General features: G+C 38.4%; 1 protein-coding gene across 2 annotated transcripts in view; it reads right to left on the bottom strand.

The window, feature by feature from the left end:
- Positions 1 to 20,872, bottom strand: part of SHANK2 (SH3 and multiple ankyrin repeat domains 2) — a 306,101-nt gene that overhangs the window by 200,276 nt on the left and 84,953 nt on the right. Inside the window, exons 1-3 of one of the 2 annotated variants that reach the window (XM_062576510.1) lie at positions 19,550 to 19,586; positions 15,847 to 16,156; positions 11,344 to 11,513 (exon numbers count right to left, since the gene is read on the bottom strand). In XM_062576510.1, the coding sequence (XP_062432494.1) occupies positions 11,344 to 11,513; positions 15,847 to 16,156; positions 19,550 to 19,586 (517 nt within the window). Of the gene's footprint in view, positions 1 to 11,343; positions 11,514 to 15,846; positions 16,157 to 19,549; positions 19,587 to 20,872 lie in introns of those variants that run through there. The other variant, XM_062576509.1, reaches the window with a different exon arrangement.

The raw sequence follows: 20,872 nt of genomic DNA, 5'->3' as shown, positions 1-20,872 counted from the left end.
AAAATAAACAACATGTAAATGGAAGTGTTAAAAAATATAAATCTGGGGCATAATTAATAAAAAACATTTTGATAAACTATTCTTGCAAATATTGAAAGCTTGTGCACCATCAGTCACAAAACCAATCTGATTACTCAATGCTACATAAAAGAGAAGGTAACCACCAGCACGCAATATATTATTAAGAATGCACCCTCCACTCACATAACAATAGAGTGCATTTCTTCATATATTAGATAAGGAAGTAGTAAAACTTAGCTAATAACATATACAGATATTGTAACTACTGTAGGATCCTATTGTAATTTGACTTAATAAAAGCAAGTCTGGGATCCCATTCAACTGAAAAAAACTGTGAAATATGAGACAGCAAAAGACTCCTGCTGCAAGTAACGAGCTTTGCTGAGCAGGATTTTGAGCACAGAATCTCAATTCTGATTTCGCTCTTCAGACTTACAAGATAGGGGAAATATAGACTACTAGGCAATTGAGAAAGGCTTCCCTAATTTAGTATTTTATTAATCTGTCAGATCTGTTATTTTGATGCTCTGAATTACACAGTACTTCAATGTCTAAAAAACATTTGCACTGTAAGAACGTAGGTAGTTGGGTACTTCACACCTACAGAGTAATTTGATGTGTTTATAGTAGCTGAAGCTGATAAAACATCCAAATCAAAATGGGAAATCTGCTTTGTAAGCATATATGTGAGTTCAAGGTGAAAAGTGATTACTTCACAGCAAAATCAGTCCCACTTCAGATCACTTCTACATGAATTATTAAAACTTGCCCAATTACAAATAGTAGGAGCAAAGCACAATACTGACTAAAGACATAACGTCTATAGAAAAGAGGTAGATGGGAGTAGAGGTATTACCAGAATTCAGATAGCCTTCACAATTCTGGTTCAAGCCTGTCTGTGTGTCACATGTACAAATAAAATAATGGAACTTCTAGACTAACCGTCATGGAAATTATGGGCATTATGGGTTCCAAGAAAGGTGGGAAAAAGACAGAATTGCAAGAGGCACACGGATGACACAGGAGGCAAAATGTGGGAAAGCCAAGAATAAAGCTGATGTACAGAGACGGAGATTAATTGTTGATGAGATGGAGAATAAGCACATATGGCATAAGACTTAGAACGTAAAGGTTGAGATGAAGACGTAGGTTCTGAACTAGTAGGAAATTTCATAAAATCTTTTTCATGCATCTCAGGTGGAATCATTAACATGAAATTCAGCAGCAGGAGGCTAAACCATAATAATCTATGTACCTATAAAAATGGGGCACATTTCATGTATTCCAATGTGAGTAACTGGGAGCTTACAGGATGGATCAAAAAAACAATTTATCTTTCCAACCCATGGATGCTTTCCAGAATGAAACCTTAATTTCTGTCTTATCCCTCTCACAATAGTGCTGAGGAGATATGCTATAATGGATAGTTTGGTACCAGCAAGAGATTTTCTAATAAACATTTTCCCTCCTGAGGGGCATAACAATGGTAAATCAAAGGATAACTTTCCCAAAATTAATAATTAGGCTTTATCATTTGAATTTTTTTTCTCTTGCTTTTAATAAAAAGAAAAGATGTAGTTGCTATGGCAAGAGCAGGCCAGAGTCTCTTTACACACAATATGAATTACAATAAGGAGTCTGATGTTGTAAGAGTAAAAATAAGGCTCTAATAACATCCTGAAGCCTGATATGTCTTTTCACAACATAAGTGTAGCTCAAAACATGGATTATGTTTAATTATATGAAGAAAACTGCAAATCAAATTTGGACAATTACCAAACAATTAAATAACATGAAAATATGTATAAGCAGATGCCTAGTAGGACCTTATTTTTTAAATGCCTTGAAAGTATTATATTTAATACCAATTTAATACCAGCCAGATTCCACTTTGCCAGAAGCCCAAAAAAGAGAGGGAAAAGAAAAGAAATTCTATGTAGTGCCAGTTCAATAGATGATGTTTTGTCTCTTGTAACTCTTGTAACATCTAGGTTTTTCCTGCAATGTATATAACTAATTTAATATAATATAGTCATCTCAAATATTAAGTATTCAATATACTTTCAAAATCCACTTTAATCAAAACAAAAAAAAATTAGTTTTATTCATCCTCATTACAACTACCTTCATTATGCAGTAATCAAGAAACAGGCTATAAGAACGCATTTCCATTAGCCAATGTTGCATACTATTTCTAAATTTCTTGAAATAGTTTAGAATTGTAAGCTGAAATTTCAATCAGTGAATTTTTCCAGGTGTCTCTATTTGCAAAAATTTCAGTGAAAATTGGAACTAAATACAGGTCACTGTTTTTATAGTTGTTAAAGAACATTATCTGAAACTTCTTTGTATAAACTGCACTCTCAATCCTTCTCTGAGAAAGGGGAAAAGAAGTAGTGACATGAACTGGGAAAGACATCACCTTCTGAAAAAAAGAATACTCCTATAAATTGGAGAAAAAAGAAAAAAATATAATACTAATAAAATTGAAAATATGTTGAAAAATCTAGCAACTGAACTAGCCTATCCTGATGTAAGATCTGTCAGAGCTAGAAACAGACATATCTGCTAATCAAGAGAAGCTGAAGATTTCAATACTTCTAGTGAGAGGTGGGGTCACATAAACCCTCTAAAACACACAGTAGAAAGCAGAAAATTTCAAATTTTCATTCTTAAGTTAAAAAGGAAAGTGATAAAGTTTCCCTTCCATCAGAATTGCAATCAGAATATATTATGTGATTTGACTCTGCTGTTCAGTTGTTGATAACAAATGTTATTTCCCTAATGAAATATAGAGTTTTCATTTGTATTTTAGCTATCAAGGTTCAGTGCAAATACAAACTAGTTTTGACTCTTAATGTAACAGCCTATCTTCTAGATTTCCCTTTTCTAGTGTATTAAACCGTATTTTAAAGTTTCCAGTGGACAGAGACCCAATTTCTCTGTTTCGGGACTATTAAATACCGTAATTTAGATTTTTTTTCTGTTGTAGAAAAGGCTGCTATCTATGTAAATTTTCAAAATTATTAGACCTTTGGAAGGACAGTCTATGGAAGGACAGCTTCCAAATGACAAATAAACTATACAAGAGCATCTACTCCAATGAGGAAAACAATTTTGCTTAAAACACTCCCTAAGAAAGGCACAACTTAAAATGCATGTCCTTAGCCTTGAGTTGTAATGGAAATTTCCTAAAGCATATATTTCAATACTTTAAGAAGGTCAATATTTAATCTATTTTTGTATACAACCAAGTAAATAGAAAGGGATATTACCAGGCAGGTAGAGTGCAGAATACAGTCCTCTGTATCTGAAGTGCAGCTTCAAACTTTACACAGTCACAATTAAATCTTGCTCTACCTTTTTTTCTTAAAATTGAGGTTCAATTTTAATTTTACTCCACATCTTTTTCTATCCCTGTTTGTTCCTGAGAGATATCCCTCCCTCCTCGCCATTAATGACGAACAGGATCTGTCTGTTCTGCCTTATGGGCAGATCTTTTTTGGCTTTAAAATACATAACCAAGAGAGACAGTGATACAACTTGAGACCAGTGCAACAAGACTGGAAAGGAAGTAATTGTCTATAGCCCTGATGACAACCACATTAAGGCTACCAGTACGCAAATATGTGACTGTGCCTCAGCTGCCATGTAGAAAATGTTCTCGTGCAGTCCACGTACAATCTGGAAGGAAAGCTTGTGTATCTGCACGTGATGATTTTGTATGACTGACGAGAGCCATTAGATTCAACTGTGGTTCCAAAGACATTTCTTTTAGTGGTGAAGCAAATTCAGCAAGTCTTTCCCACGTCTGGCTTCTTGTCTCCATTTCCATAATTGAGTAAAGACACCTGTTAGTGGCAATTCACAGGTAACTGAAATAAAGCAAATAACAAGGGCACCTCATCCCGCTCCTCTTTTTTTCCCCCTAAACTTACTTTTGACTTCCGGTTTTGCCACCAAGAGAAATGCGTGGAGAACTGCAGCTTCAAGGAGTTTTCCTTTCTGTAATCCAAGTGATCAGACTTCTCCAGAGGCTACCTTACCCAGCTGTAATTCAGTATTAAATTGTCTGACCTATCTTAATAGTCTAACTTCTAGACCCTGAGCTTACTTCATATCTAACTGGTTGTGTCCTGTGGCACTATGTCAGTGAACGGCCAGACTGACTAGCCTTAGCTTTTGGGTGCCCATCACAGCCAGAACCACCGTGGCCATAACCAGTATCAGGCTAGATATGGACTAAAACCAGCTTTCTTCCTTTATAACCTTTATTTTCTCAGGAAGGAAACTAGGGCAAAGGAGGAAAGGAAAAGGACCTTGGGTTGAGGAGAAGATGACAATGATGTGCTGTTAACAGAGCAACCACTCAGAATCCCAGAATCAAAATCTACAATTCAATAATTTGACCGTAATTCTCTAAACTGGAGAAAGGAAGTATCAACTGAAAGGGAGCTCGGCTGTTCAAGTCTTCCTTTTTCACCTTTGCACTTGGAACAAGTTTCTATGAAGTCAGTCTTCAGTCAGAAGTTTCAGGGAAGTAAAGGAGAGAAAAAACACCTTAAGAAACAAATGTTCTGAGTTGACTTGAATTTGGGACAGAAATTCCAAACAAGCACTGCAAAATCTATTGGTTTATAACTTTTAGCACTCTCTTTTAAAGAAGGCTCAGAGTAAAGATTGCTCTTCTCTGCACTAATCCCCAAACCATAGGCCAAGGGAAGGCAAAGTAGAATCAAGCCACAAACAGGTCCCAAACCAATTTACATCTGGAAGCTGTACCACTGTGCTGGACCAGTGCTTGTTTGCAGTTTGCAGTTCCTATCGCTCTTCTGCTATCTCATGTCTCCTGAATATTTCAGGCCAGTTCATGACTACTGAAGGGATGTTGGCTTCAAGAAGTCAACAGCTAAGATGATGCCTTGCATATAGGAATTTGTAGATGGTCTCATGTCCTGATCACCTGCTTGCAGCCTCAACAGCACTTACTTCCTGCTGGGGAGCAAGCAAGGTGTGCTTGTTACAGCACTCTGATACAGCAGTTAGCCACCCAATTCTCTCTCCTGTTCTTCAAATGCAAGCGAGCTGAAGAAATGAATTAGATTATTATCTGTGATGAGTCATAATTATTTATGTTAGGAATTTAAATCAAACTGGTAAGTCAGGAGGCAGTAAGGAAGCTAAATAGACCAGTGGATCTGAGAAAGATTAATATTTCATTTCACATTATTTTCATCTATAGAATAAAGGAGTAGCAAAAAAAATACTTTTGTAAGCCTCTTGCATTAAATTCTGCTTCCAAACTTATTCACATACAAGGTAGAAAATGCTGCTGAAAAGACAGAACTGCGTTTCTGTAGCTCCTTCATTTCCAACATTTTATTTACTAATACAAGTAGTGCAAAAGCCTAGGAGACCAACTTGCTTCTTCCCACAAGCACTGTCTGTTGGCAATATCTTCAGGCACAGCAGGGGTTTAATAGCCTTTCTTTTTCAAAATGACTTACAAGCAGATTTCATAAGAAATGAAAATGTTAGCAATATATTTGGATTGCCCTACTGGCTCAGACCGCACTGAAATAAAAGCAGTTTTGTAAGGGTCAGTATTTCTAATGCCGAGAACTACTGACTTTCTGACTAGAACAGATGCTTGAATTACTACAGTTTCTCTAACACCAGTCCCCACAGAATTTAGCTGAGCACGGACCCAGGTTGTGGCGAACTCTTTTCAGAAGTGCAGGCTGTGCCAGAACAGGGTGTCCCTGAGAAGATTCACCAAAAAGTCTATGTTGGAGCATATCTGAGACACCAAAAAATTATTTCTAGTTTTTCCAAATGCCAAACAGTAGAAAACTTCTTTAATCGCAGCAGGAATCCTAGAAACAGCATTTTCCATAACCGACCCACAAACCTGTTTGCCTTCCAGGTGAATAGAGAGATAACGATATCATGACAGGCAACGAAAATAAGAGAGGAACATAAAAATTTATTGTTGGAGGCCACCCATAAGGGCAAACTAGATTATGATCTGGGACCTGAAAATTAGAAGAAATTAATGGAAATTATATGGCAAAGAGAAACACTAGTAAAAAGCATACTAGTAGAGAGACTAGAACAGGAAGAGCAAAACTGTGAGGAGGTGAGACTTCAAATAATCTCTAAGTATTTGCACTAGGCAAGCATGAATTTTCTCCTTTTAGGTCACTAGTAAGGGATAATTCATGTCCATTTCAGATACGCTTTAATCTAGTGTAGTTTCTGAAAATAACCGTTGATTATTTTGTTTCTAAGTGACAAGAGACTGTCTGCATCATGCTGAGTGGTACCAGAAACTAACATCTGCTACCGCGTGTAACAGAGTATGCTAGCACACGTTTGAACCATAGGTAATCTTCTCAAGGACACACACCTACTTCTGCGTTGCTTTGTCTTCATGATACTCACAAAGCACTTTGAAGCACTATATTCTCTTGATAGCTCTGAATTTTGTTACAAAGAGGCTGTTTGATTTCTTATTTGAGAATTAAATCTAGCAATGCAGAATATAACCTACATTTCGCAGACATATTATAGCACATAAAATAAATGTTTGGACAGGGCCAGGTTTATGGCTATGGACTTTTATATGTAAAATGAACAAAGAAACAAAGTATGTTAAAAATATATTTCTATGAGGAATGAAGCTAGTACTTTTTCACTTGTTTTCAGTAAGATTAAGCAGGTTTATTTAGATTAAATGAAAATAACAGGTTTATTTTTACACCAGCCATGGCCCTTCTCTCCTGAGTGGCAGACATAAATGATGTCAGTGTATATGACTAACCAGTAAAAATAAGGCAGATATTTTTGTATAGGCTATGTAATATCCTATTAATACAAGACCATCTTGTTTAGTTTATATTTTCTTTGGACCTAGTCCATTCACAGCTTTCTCTGAGCAATTTCCATGTATCATAAACTTTGATCTATTGTCACTCATGCAGTTTTGATCAACTGCTTACAGCAAGACACACCTGGTGTGTGTCTGCTGGTGTCTTGTAACAGTAAGAAAGGATCCTAAAAATGCATTTTATAATTACAAAGTGTAGGCAGAGGACCCCCTGAGCTTTTAATTTGGGCTGGAGATTACTGAGCTCGCACTGAAAAAATTCCTAATTTGCTTCACTGCCACATCAGCTAAGTATTTCTAAGCCACTGCTGTCTCCAAAGTGACCACTTGAGGCACAGGAAAGTTAAGTAATTTGCTCATGAGCAGACTGCAGAGTCGGGGGAAGAGTTGGGAGCAGAACCCAATTCTTCCAGTTATTTCTCCCTGTGCAGCTCCATGTTTCATACCCCATCAAATTATTCAGAATTATTCATCTGAACCAGTAAGTAGGTAAGTAGGTAGGTAGGAAGGAAGGATCTAAGAGACACATCTTCATCTGATGAAAGATCTTTTCATCAAGAGTTTAGCAATTCATTTCTGTGTCCCATCTTTATCAAGTTAAAAAAAAAAAAAACTTCAAAAAAAATTTTCCCAAATAATTCCTTTCTCTAATACGTTGTTCTTTTGGCCCTGTGATGAATGTCTTGCTACATCTTTACTGTGATTATTCTCACGGGATATAAAGAGATGAGACTCCCTTCAGAGTCTGATTGAATGAACATAGGTCATAATCCTATAGTGAATTCCAATATACATTTGAATCCTTCTGAAGAATCCAAGAAGCCAGTACTTAAGCGTCACTGTTTTACACAGAATGGCAGCAACCAAGTTAGCAGAGGAACGGGGCTAAAACAGTTTTTTCAGTTTTTAATTGTAAGACAAGGGTGTTTCCAAAGTGAGAAAAAAAATGAATTCTACGGGGGATTCAGTGTTGCTTCATTTCCTCCAAAGTGAGTCCCTAAGCTTTAAACAGGCAGGTGTAGCCCCAGAAAATGAAAATCTCAGTGGTGACGGTATTGTGATCTTGCCAGGCAAGTCTCAAGAGATCTTCCTTGAAGCCAGTGGTTCTGGCACTCACTTAGCATACAAGATATACTGAAGCTTACAAGAGCTCCAGTGCCTGTGCTTTTGGATGATGGAGAGGGAGTCTATCAATCTCTCCTATTGCAGCTATTTTTCATTCTGTATAAATAATTATATTTTCACTGAAACAGGGAGGTGAATCCAGATTCAAGATCCTGTTTCAATGAATAAAATTCTTCAACATTGTTATACATCTGGGACATTTTCAAAGCATCAGTGGCTTTTTACCTAGCTTCTTCAATCTCTAAATGACATTGATATGTTCCTTTTGACATATTTTTTGTGACATCTGAGAAACCAATGATATGGTAACATAAAATAAAATCTGATCTTGTTCTGAAAGTTTTTGCCTTGATTAATAATAAGAGTCTATGATATCCTGTCCTAGCCTTCCTGTGTAAACAGCCTTAATTTATTCTCTGCAAAATTTCATTGTAAGTAGTACTGGCAATCGATATACACATTTTTGGTTTGTCTAGATTAGTTTTTTTTTTTTTTTAGTAAGACTGACAAGTATAAAAATGTCTCATTAGACTTTACTACACCAAAGTTCTATCAAGTGCTCTAAAATAAGAATATCTGCAAATACTAGACCTGTGCCTTATTTTAATTCAATGTCCAAATTATATACGTGAAAAAAGTCATACTTGTAGGGATGACCTGATTTTGGCTCTTCATTTGGGCACATCCTTTTTGCTAACAAAAACAGCTAATTCATAGCCAGTTTCAGTAAATACAGATTTTCCCACAAATAAAGATGCAGAATTCACAGAGCAGACAAGATCTGATTTTCTATTTCAACGTTTTGACATACATTTGTTAGTGTCCCCAAAACAAATCATTGGTCTCAAGTTCTGATCATCCTGCTTTAAGAAGATTTGAAAAGTGGACTAATATATTCTTCTTCCAGTTACCATCACAGTAACTTCGAATCTGAACTAATTTTTTTGGCTCCTGATTTTTTTTGGGGTTTTTTTTGGTATCTTATACTCTTCACTCAAATATAAATCCCTTGTTCTTTAGACATTTGAGAAAACTATAGTCTCAAATTCTATTTAGACATGCAGGCTAGTAATGAATTTCCCTACCAACTTTGGCATCCCAAGCAATCTGTCATACCATTTCCTCATTTGTCAGGGGAAACATTTTCTGTCTACATCTTTCTCCAGAACTGCCTGGGGTCTTTACAGTTTTATCCTGGTGGCAAGATAAAGTCTACACTGATCTTATATCCTCTACATAAACAAAAATATTGCTTCATCTTCAAATGCAAAGCTCAGCTGAACACAATTGTCTAGGGATACAATGCCCCCCACAGATTTGATGATGGTGCTCAACTACATTCATGCTTTATCTATCTATTGGCACCTACCAGAACCCTTTTAAGTCACCCAATGTAGAAAGTTATTTAGCATTAACCAAGCCCCCAAAATTTCATTTGTAGGTACTATCAGTTCTTCTTGGAGCTGTTAAAGTCTTTGGAGTTTATGTATTTGGTGGTGTTCTTATGTTTACTGCTTTTATTATTATTCATGTTCCACTACATGTAACATTTCTTTCTCATTTTCTTTTAATATACTGACATTCACCTTTCTCAACTGTTTTCACCCTTCACTCTTTCAGTGAGGAAAACTCCATACAAGACCCAAGGCCTTCCACTTTAACCCAAAGGCCAGTAGTCTCTTAAAAAACTACAAAAAGATCACATTTGCTTTCAATTTGCTTTACATCTTCCATGACAACTGTTCACAATGTAACTTTACCTTTCTCTAGGTCATACTCATTCTTCTGACACTTGAAGGCTTTTGTGAAGAAGTGGTACTATTCATTACTTCTCTTGCATATATTTTCATATACTGGCTGCTTGTATAACTGATTCTCAAAACATGCAAAGCTCTCTGCAGTCAGAACCTGAAGCTGAGTTCTGCTTTTTATGATTTTCATGTTAGTTGATACTTGGCATTCCCAAAAAATCTATAACTTGAGAACCTTGCTGCCTGCTATTGATTTTACTCTAGTCTAGGTAACTTGCATTACTTCGTAAATTTTAAATGCTTTTATTAAGTATTCATACTGAGACTTCCCAAAGCTCCTGAGTGCTATTTTCTTTAGATGATAATCACTGCTTCCTATCTGATCAGGGCTCAGTCTCCCAGAACTGTACAATTATCTGTTCAGCCCTACAGCAACCACAACCTCTGCTAAGTTTTACCTTCCTCATTCATCCTGTGTTTAAAATGAATCTTGCATATGCTTCAACTTTAAGTACAGCATTAAGTACGGCTTTCTGTACTACACCTTCAGAATGCTTGATTTAAAAAAAAAAAAAAACCTATTAAAACCCACAGAGGTTTCAGAACCAGCCATGGCCAAAAATACAGCCCCCTTCTAATGCCTCCCCATTGTTCCCACCTATTGTTTGCAGACTCGGAAGGACGAGCTGCTGGAACTTTTCCATTTTTAAGATAAGTAGTTTCAGTTGCAGGGAAGTTTTCATCTGTTAAACAATTTTTTTAAGAGTATTGAATTTACTCCTTTTCATTCTTGTTCTATAACTGGTATTTAGTTTGTGTAGATTGAGCAGAAATGAGAAATCATGACCAGTTTTAACTGAATGTGCAAAACTGCAGCTGAAACTACATAACAACCCACTCAGCTTCTTAGGAAGTTCAAGCCTGAAAGCCACATCTCCTGCTTTCTCCTTGAGAGAGAGTACTTAGTCTTCAATGTAACACCACAGTTTGACCTTGATCTTAGCATATTCTTGGTTATAAACTGCACCAGTGGCCAGAAATTATATGCGTAGCACTGTATTTTCTCCCCCAAATATTTACAGTAGACCCCATCTACTCCTCCTACTTTTCCTAAATTTCATAAGAGGGTCTTTTTCTGTTTAACCAATAAATTTTCCTTGAGGCAAGAGCCTGAAACAGATTTGACCATAGCAATGTTTTCCTCCTGAGTTGCTTAGATAGCTGAGACATCTACAATCTTTTTAAAGCTCTGGAGTTATCCTTTTATAACGACTGCAGCAGCAAACTGTATGTTCTGTGCAGAAGACACTGCTACTCTTTGTGCACATATTTTAAGATTTTAGTGGTATTTTGAAATCAGGCAAAATAGCACCTGAATATGCCTTGGTTACAAAATGGAATTAGGAGAAAAATATTCTGTAAGGGAACAAACGCATAAAAGCAGTCCTACTTAACATATAAAATAGATTTTTTTCTTCCTAAAATAGAAGACAATTTTAAAATGAAATTTCCCTCTAGCAGAAGAAAATGGTTATTCAAAATTAATTATGCACTCACCTTTTACTCTGTCCCCTTTGTGCAGATGAATTTCCCCTTCTCCTTGAGGCTGATATGGCTTTACAACGATAAAAAGTCTTCCAGGTACAGCACTGTAAAGTTTGCGTTTTGGACCCTGGTAATCCAAGACAGAGAGAGTATCCTTGTTGGCACTAGGACTGTAACTGGCACTGGAAATTGAAATTAAGAAACATTAATTTGTTATTGAAAATAGACAAAGTTGATGTTTTATCATCACTTTGGTAGGATTTGGTAGCATCACTGAAAGGATAGTCATCTTCCAGTAAGACACTTAACACTATAGAAGAAGTATCAGGTTTTCATCTTACACACAATGCTGAAAATCTTTGAGTATGAAATACAATCAGTATTCACCTGATCATAAAATGAAAAGACTAAAATTTTTAATCATTCTACAAATTAAACTTGCACTTTCACAGATCTAGATGAATTTTAATTTCTATACAAACCATAATTAAAAGCATTGCAATATGTCAGAAAGACTTTAAAACCACATCATTTGCAATTACTGTTGTGAATGGAGAACTTTGTAATATTGCAGTATTAACTGAACAATCAAGGTAACTGAATTATTAACTGAATGGATGGAACAAATAAGTTACTTCATCACTCTGAGACCTGGAGCTAAATTTTAGGTCTGAAAGTGCACAAAGCACAGTTCTTGTGGTTAACATATTCTCCAAAAGACCATTTTTTATTGATGGCAATCAATAGCTCTCCCAATGACTTCAGAGCAGTACACCCGCACAAACTGTAGGTCATCAAACAACATGGCATCTACTTAGGGTGAATAGGGAAGAAGTTACTGAAAACTGGTGAATAATATATGAAGAACTGAATGAAATGTTAAAAATACAATAGAAGAAAATACAAATACAAAAGAGGATGGAAAAATTGTAAGAGATACCATAACATACTTGCAATACACTACTATTCAGCTATTAAGAAAAATGGAAAAACTTCAAGTCTTACACTGAAAGTCTAAATACAAAAATATTCATGAGATAGAAGAATATTCATAAAGATTTTAGGAAAAAGGTAAAATATCAAAAAAAGAAGAATGATTTAATGGTGGTCTAGCATTGCAACACTCTACTTCGTAGTAAGAGGAAAAAATAATGCAAAACTATTGCAAACAAAACAAATGATGAAGGATGGCATTCACTGTTTGCTTGTCCTTTTTTAACCAATCTCCTAACAAAATAGGAGTCAATGAGGCTCTCAGTAGAGGTAAAGAGCAGGTTGTCTGGTTAGAAAATACATAATGGGCTTTCCTATAAGGAACACTTTCTTTTTACTGCAGTAACTTCTTTATCATTCGCAGTTGTGTCTTCCTTTCATCTGGTTGTTCTATTTGTTTATTACTGTGAACAGGTGCTAATAAAGATAAGCAGTCCTTAGAGTTTAAAAATGAACACTGGTTGCATGTCTGTGATGGCATTTGAAGAAGAAACCTCAGCTGACTCTAGCAATTGTTTAGAGAAAGACAGTAAACGATGTTGGTAACTTTTCTATTCTTTTTGTCCATTGCTTTTAACGTGTTAGTGCAGAAGTCATAGCCATAAGCAAACCAGATACATAAGCTATTACTACACATCCAATTTCCACCTGTATCAAGCTGCATTTTCTGACTAATCTGTTAGCAACCAGGCAGCAGCTGTACATGATGTTATGTCCCAGCATCTTATTTAACTCTCATCACGGCAGATTCAATCATTTTCTCTCTTACGGAAAGAGGAGGGAGGAATGGCACATCCAGCCTTTACACTGAATGGATCATTTCTCAGGTGTCGGGCTTACAAATTGAAATCAGGGCTGCAGCATGGCATGGATGACTTATTAAAAACGATCATCCCTCTCCCCCTTGTCCCTAACATAGGCTCCCAGCCCAGCAAGTCCCCTGCCATGAGGGGGCAGGAGGAGGAGAAGGGGGTTTCAGGAGATGCGCGCAGATGCAGGAGTCCTCTCCCTGTCACTCAGGAGAACATGGCCATCCTTGATGGCTCAGCAGTGACCGAGTCCATACTAGCACAGAAATGGTGCCATTTCCCTGCGTCTCCCCAGCCCCCAGCAGATCAGTTTGGCTATGGAAAGCAGCAGTCTAGTGAGATGATGAGCCACACGCTGTAAAGATCTCAGGAGAAGTCCTCCCCAGCATAACTTTCCAGCCTTCCCTTTTGCACCAAACAAACCCCATGCAAAAGACTAAAACAGAAGCTCGGTAATGCCTCTGGTGTGGTTAACCCCTTCTGTACACTCACCTCTTCCAATAACCTAACCCTTTCTCATTGCTTCTGCTCCAGAAGCCACCACTATGCCTTGTCTACTCCAGAACTTACTGCTATGTCAAAAGAGGCTCTTTAAATTTAAGGAGAAGAACAGTTTCATAGGAATGGATCATTTGCAAATAATAAGCATCAATAACAACAACGACTGCAATTAGCTGATAGTAAGCAGGTGCTCAAACAGTTAAAATAAAAAAAAACTCTGAGGAAAGTCCGATGTAAGGTGCCACTCATGGCTGCAAAAACATGCCTTGGTAAGAAAAGGCATTGCTTGCAGGAAAACTACATAAAAATGCTTTTATTTGTATTTAAATTTAGAAGCTGGAAATTAGAGACTCCAGCTTCCTTTTGAGTATATACTCTGGCCATCTTTGGAAGAAAAACACAGAGTGATTTTTCTACTCCACAGACAGGTAACAGTTTACACAGTTGTGATACCAATGCATCAGCAGAAAGAATAAAATTTTGTTTCCACAAAATTTTAGGCATGAAGTTTTGTTTCCTTTATCATTTGTCCTGGTTTTCAAAACCATGCGCTCCCAGAAAAGGCAGAGGCAAGTCATTCGAATAAAGCAAAAGCAAACAAATATTTGCTTTTACAAAAAGTTTTAGAACTTAATGAACTGTTTATATTTTAAGATTTCACAGAGTATTATTCCAAGAAAGTTAACAAAACTTTTTAATCACTCTGAGCTAACCAATTCTTTCACTTTGCTAGCGCCAGCTGTAGCCAGAAGATGAGGGCGTTCACTGTGTGAAAAGCATTAGGCAGGTGGACGTACTTATTTAAATGGAGCCTCATTATAGACAACGTGATTTTATGCCCATACGGTTCTCTCTGAGGAAGTGTGATCCAAAGTTATTGATTTTTCATGATTACCGTAACATATGCTAATATAACAGTAGTTTGCTAGTGAAGTTCTAGCATGAAACCACTGGCCTAAGAAATTCAGAGTCTCATTTCTTGCAATGATTCTTACAATTCAGACAACTTTTTTTTACAGTGCAGTATTTTCCAATATTCAGCACTGTTGCTACTATCTCAAATAATGATTGTCAGTTTGGGTGCCTGCAGCTAAAGAGGGAAGAAGAATGTGCAAAGTAAAAGCAGATAGCTTCAGCTGACTGGAAAACTCTCAGTAAAGCTCCAGCATACCTACAAACGACAAAGAGAAAACCAACAGCTGCATTTCTCAACAATACTCCTTTTTTTTTTCCTGCACTGAACAATAGATTTACTTTTGCTATTAGGAAACAGGACAGACAAAGCTCAGTATTTTAAGTGACCACTGAATAAGTGTTTTGATCAAAACACCTAAACTTCAGTTCCTTCCATCAGTATTCAGCTCTGCCTCCCTTCCTTTCTGTAGCCCTGCACTTTAACCCGTCTGGTTTATCATCCTGGTGCATTTTCATTGCTTGCATGCTTGACAGCAGCCGTTTGCAAGTCCTCCTCAAAGTGAAGCTGTAATTATCTATTCACAGGACAGTGGTTTTATAAAGCTGAAGCCTCCATTTGTGATCAAAACACAGACACAATCATTTGTTTTATTATATTACCTACAATACCTACATCATTCCAATTAGTCAGGATTTGTTATCCAGTGGGATGTAGCTGCAGGATATTTGCAGAGAGCGCCTGCTAAATCACATTTGTAATTCAAGAGGAAAAAAGAGCAGCAAGTTGTAGGGAATGCAAAATCCTGTAAGGATGATCACAGAAGGAGCCCATCACATCTATCACCATCAACGCAAGAAGCCACCTTTGCCCCCAGTCAGTCTCCTATGCTACACAGTACAGCTACACAGCATTTCAGCAATACTCCCTCCCTTATCTCAGAAGCATTTTACTTTCCTGTCAAATGCAATAGTTGCTTTAACTATTAAAGACTCTCAAGAGCTAGCACCTGGATTTACACCAGAGGGGCACACTCAGTGATAAGTCACCACCTAACTTTGTTCAGCTTTAAAGTCTGCCTCACTGCTCTACCTCCAGGTTGAAAGAGCTGCCATTGACTGGAGCTTCCAAAAACCAGGGAGGGGAGGGATTAAAACATTCAGCTTTGGACATGTTGAGATTTTATTACCTACATATTACATGGAGTGCCAAACGGGCATGTAAATAACACTATGGAACACGGTAGTCCACGTGGGAACATTATGAATACTTCATACTGTGCAAATATTCAAAAGTCACCTGATGTGCCTGTGTTGCTGCCTTTTCGCATCCTCGCCCAGTCTGTTTAAGGATGGCGACCGGCTCCGAGAGGACGGAGTGTAACTCCCAACAGTTTTTACAGTTCCATTAGGATTATTCTGCATCTGTTGAAGAAGATGAGGTGAAAGGCTGCGGTGGGAAGAAGCAGAAGAGGAGGCTGACCAGTCGGGGAGGTTGTTGATGTTGAGATTGTTGTCGCTGTTGGAACGGAGCAAGACGCGAGGTGCTGCCAAGGTGCTTGGGGGCCTCCGCCTTCTGTTTGAATAGGTAGGAGCCTCTCTGAAGGGCACTGTGCAAAGAAAAACATGCAGGTAATCACAGATGATTTTACCATTTATTTGCGTTTATCACCTCATAAAAGGATTTAGCAACAAATGGCATTACTTTTACTGCAGAGAAAAACAGGCACTCTACCGTGCCTGCACAGCTAGACAACTTCTTTAAGACATCATTAAAACTGAAAACGGGGCAACATTAAACCGTTTCCTGGCTTTAATGAATAGTTAGGCAACACCTATAGCATGAGTATGCCGAACTTAGGTCTAGGAAAAGGGAAACACTAATTTCTTGCTAAATTTGAGTCTATTTGACTTCTGTTAAGATTTCCTCATATCTGACCAGAAAGTTACGGAATGGGGCTGAGCAGCAGCTTTTGTGATGCATGCTCCGAGGTCCTCCCCTGCTGGCATCCAAACTGGGAGAATTCTGTTCCATTGCAAGTTCAGGCCTAACTTGAAATCTTTAATGCTAACAGTCACCTAACCACTTCTTCCAGGTTAAAAATTGAGGACATAGATTTTTCTCCTGGCAGAACTCTATTACGCTGCTAAAATCCCTTGGTATTTCTCTCTTTCTAATCCAGGCATTTCTACCGCAGCTGTCGCTATTGTACATAGAACATATTACCCAAGAGTAATGCACTCAACTTCATCCCATGCTGTGTCCCACAGAGAACATGACTGCATCTAAAGGCGGTAATATACTAGTTAATGAAACAGACACAACAGAAAACAAAAGTGAGGGAAATAAAGATCTAATATAAACCAGAGGATTCATCCTTCCATCAGCGCTGCACTCATTGGAGTATAAACACTACCTTTTCCAAATCTCCATTTCTCACTGTAGAGAGGTGCTTAGTTCCAACAACTTTAAAATAAAATTTCCTAATAAAAGGCAGCCAACTCACACTAGCTGTGATGACACTTCCTACTCATAAGGTAAGAAATGATCTGACCCCGAAAACTCACATTTACCTCAGTCCCCATTCATGCAAGTACTCCCATTAATTTCATGGTGTTGCACGATTTGATCCAAAGTGCACATATTTACATTTGAAAAGGGACAGTGTTATTCCTAACAAAAGGCAGCCAGGAATTACTCTGAGGACTTTACTGGGCTGCTGTAATTTTCAAAAATTTTATTGTAGTAGAGAATAAGCCCCACAAAGTATTATCCTACCTACCTTAAGTGCCATTAGGAGCCATTTATAAAGTGACATAAATATCTATACATTCAATATTGTTCAAAAATGAATAAAAATGAATTAAAACATGTCCATCATACTGTGCAAACAAATAAACTCACATAAAGACAAATACACATAGTAAGCACTCTATCCTGCTTTGAAATACAACCTTTTGTTGGCTGAACACAGCAGAATTTAAGATCCTAGAGCAAAACTGAAACATGATGTAAAACAAAGGTGTAACTGCAAGGAAAATAATGGTTTACAGCATTTTCACCAGAATCAGCTTATTCACTGCGATCCTGAATATCTTAAAATGACATCGTCATATTCCCAATGAATTGAAACTTTCTCTGGGGGGTCACCTTCTCTGGGTCCCAGCATCACAGCAGCAAAACAAGAGAGGACAGCATGCAGAGAGAGGAAGAGCTTTAAATTCAGGTCCGTAACATCTCACTTGAAACAAGGCTCAAATAAAGGAAGCAGTCTTTAAAGCTGTTAAAAGGGATAAGACCAGGAGTATAATATTTATGCTAGAAACTGCCAGGAACCCTGTGTAATTTTCAGGATACTCCAATTTTTCATATTCCTTTTTTTTTTTAAGGTTTCCAAAGAGGAAAGTATATCAATGAAAGTGCCTTGCTGCTTCAACTGCCACGACGAAAGCCATGGCTAGTTCTAACTTAAAGAAAACTCACAGCACATATTTCCAAAACGACCATATCCAGACCCTCTCAATTTATGTGCGTGACACAGACGTGCTGTTTGTGCACTCCTGCATTTCTGACATTGAGACCACGGCTCTAGAAATGATTCAGTCGAAGACAGGGACGTCGCCCAGGTACACTGGAGCAAAATAGTTGCTGTGATCATTGCAGTAAGGAAGAGGCCGAACCACGCAGACCTGCAGGCACCCACCTGCTCACGGGCTAATCCTGCTCCCCAGCGCCTCGGGAGCTTGCCTCCGACTTCTGTGAAAATGAGATCTCGCCCTGCTGTTTTAGTTTCTCTTGAGCTTAAAATTGTGGCCATTCAAAGCCAGACTATCGAGCCTTCAACTGGGAGATGTAAGAAACTAAACGCCCTCGGTATTTCTGGAACGTGTACGGTGAGTTTAGAGAGGCGGAGGGGAGCCTGCCGGCGGGAGCACGAGGGCCCGCCGGGCGCCAGGGCGGACCGAGCACAGCAGAGCGCGTTCACCCCGGCAGACTGCACAAAACACAAACCTGCCCGTGCCTTTCTAACGGAGGACGGTACAACCGCGTGCACGCGTACGCGCTTTCCCCCCATCAGCTTAGATTGGTGCTTTATCCGTTGCCTATCTGAAGAGGATTTTAAGGGCTCGTTTAGGAGTTGGCTCTTGATTTCTGATTGATGTGCTACTCTTCAGGAGAGAACTAGCAAAATTAGCCTCTACTATATAAAAATAAGCAATAAAGGAGGACAGCTAATTGTACAAACTGACGGGTGTCTAACACAAATCTTTTATAGAAAAATAAGTATTTCCATGCCTAAAATGATTAATATTCCACCCAACTGTTTCTTTTCCCCAGCAACCTGCAAACTATAAGTGGGTGGATATTTTTTTAGCTGCTTCTTAGGCATTATTTATATTATTTTCACAATAAAAAATAACTACAACACAAAATGATGAAATGCAAATGTACATGCTTTAAATTCTGTTGGGCACTGTCTTTTCCCTAACACTTCACTGTGTTCCAAACTGTAAGAATGACTGTTGCAAAACTTGTTTGGGAAAAACAGATAATATAAAGTGATATGAAAATTTCTGAACTGATTTCATGCTTCTAAAGTTTAAAATTGTCACCCCTAAAAGCATACCTGAAAGCATCCATTCCTCTTCCAGCTCTCAGAATTTCTGTTCCTAGTATCTCACACATCTGAAGGGGAATCAAGCAGCATTTACTGATAAAATTCACCTAGCAAATTCCTCATGTGTCTTCAAATGCGTTTCTCAGGGAAAAAAAAATATTTTAAAAACTACCTGACCTTTCAGAGAAAAGCTAAAATGCATAAAGTCAGTCAGTCACATTCAGCTTTCATAATTAGTTGCCTAACTGGACAGTCTAGCATAAAATCATGTTGAAAAAAAACTGCAGAAATTGGTTAATTACAGAGTAACTAAGCCCATCAGATTAACTGTGCACAAGAAAACACCAGCCGGCAACGCCAAAGTGTCTGGCTTTCATCGCTTACCTTCTTTCTTTGTGAAGGCATTTAACAAAGACTTCATTTTCCCCTGTTACTTTAGCAGCAGTCCCCTCATTATACCTCCTTTGCTGGGAAGGAAAAGAGGAGGAAGGAAGGAAGAGGAGGAAAAAAAAAAAAAAAAAGAGCCAGCTACCCAGCGTGTGCGTGTAGGCGGCGGCCGCGGGCGCGGCGGCCGCGCGCAGCCCCGCGCAGCGCAGCCCCGCGGCTCACCGCGGCCCGGCCGCGGGCAGCATCACCCGTGTGCGCGGCGGCGCCGCTCCCGCTCCCGCTCCCGCTCCCGACCGCCGCATCGGCGCGGCAGCCGGCGCGGGGCCGCGGCAGGACGAGCTCCGCGGCGGGACGGCGGCTCCAAGAGGCGAATTTGCCGAGGGCAGGGAGCGCGGTGCGGGAGCCGCGGAGCGGAGCTGCCCGCCGCGCACCGCCAGCTTTGCAACTTGCCCGGGGGCTGCTCCGGGCGCAGCGGCGGGCTGGGCTTCTTGCTATTTATTTGCGTGCTTTTTGCAACGCTACTGAGTCGATTCGAGGGCAAGTATGAATCAAACTAAAAACAAGCAAGCTTCACACCATGCCTACATTAAGAATTGAGGCAAAAACTGCCAATAAACAGAGTATCTTAACATGGCCTATATTCTAGTGTGAAAACGATGAAAATACAAGCACACATTATTTTTCTGCTCCCCCCTCCCATGCACTGATTAAACAGAAAAAAAAAAAAAAAAAAAAAAAAAAAAGTCTTCCTGCATAAGGGAAAAAATATTAAAATTCAGCCAAGCTGTTTTACTAAATTCAGTGCAGATGGCAGAAAATAAATGTTGCCATTGCAGCTTTTTAAAGTCCTAATTTTGAAAAATTTCTACAGATAGCTATGCCTGTCACTGCAACTATGTTCCCAGAGGAAGGGCACATAACTGAAATAGGCAGGTATCTCTTAAAAATACTGCCAATAGGAAGGGGGGGGGGTGGGGCAGGGGGAGAGGAGAGGATGTGCTAACACTAAATTTAAATCTTAACCAGTTACACATTCAATATAAGGACCTTGATGAACTGAATTCATAGTTTAAATAACCTAAATTTAGAATTTGTACACAAATAGTACAAACTATATAAAAATTAACAAAGACTTATTCCAGTTCAGCAATCTCTGCTGATTGCTAATGTGTCTGTTGTTGAAAATTAGGTCTTCTCCTTACTGAGAAAATTGCTTCAAGAGAGAAAATAAATGACTTAACTGTATTTAACCTCCATATGCATAAATGACATCTATAACATAGCAGTGAAAGGCATTAGTATGGATAAATAAGTAAATTC

The sequence above is a fragment of the Rhea pennata genome, chromosome 5 (genome assembly GCF_028389875.1).
Source record: "Rhea pennata isolate bPtePen1 chromosome 5, bPtePen1.pri, whole genome shotgun sequence".
In the NCBI taxonomy this organism is placed as follows: Eukaryota; Metazoa; Chordata; class Aves; order Rheiformes; family Rheidae; genus Rhea; species Rhea pennata.
Note: the sequence above shows the minus strand (reverse complement) of the source record. Positions and strands in the feature narration are given on the sequence as shown.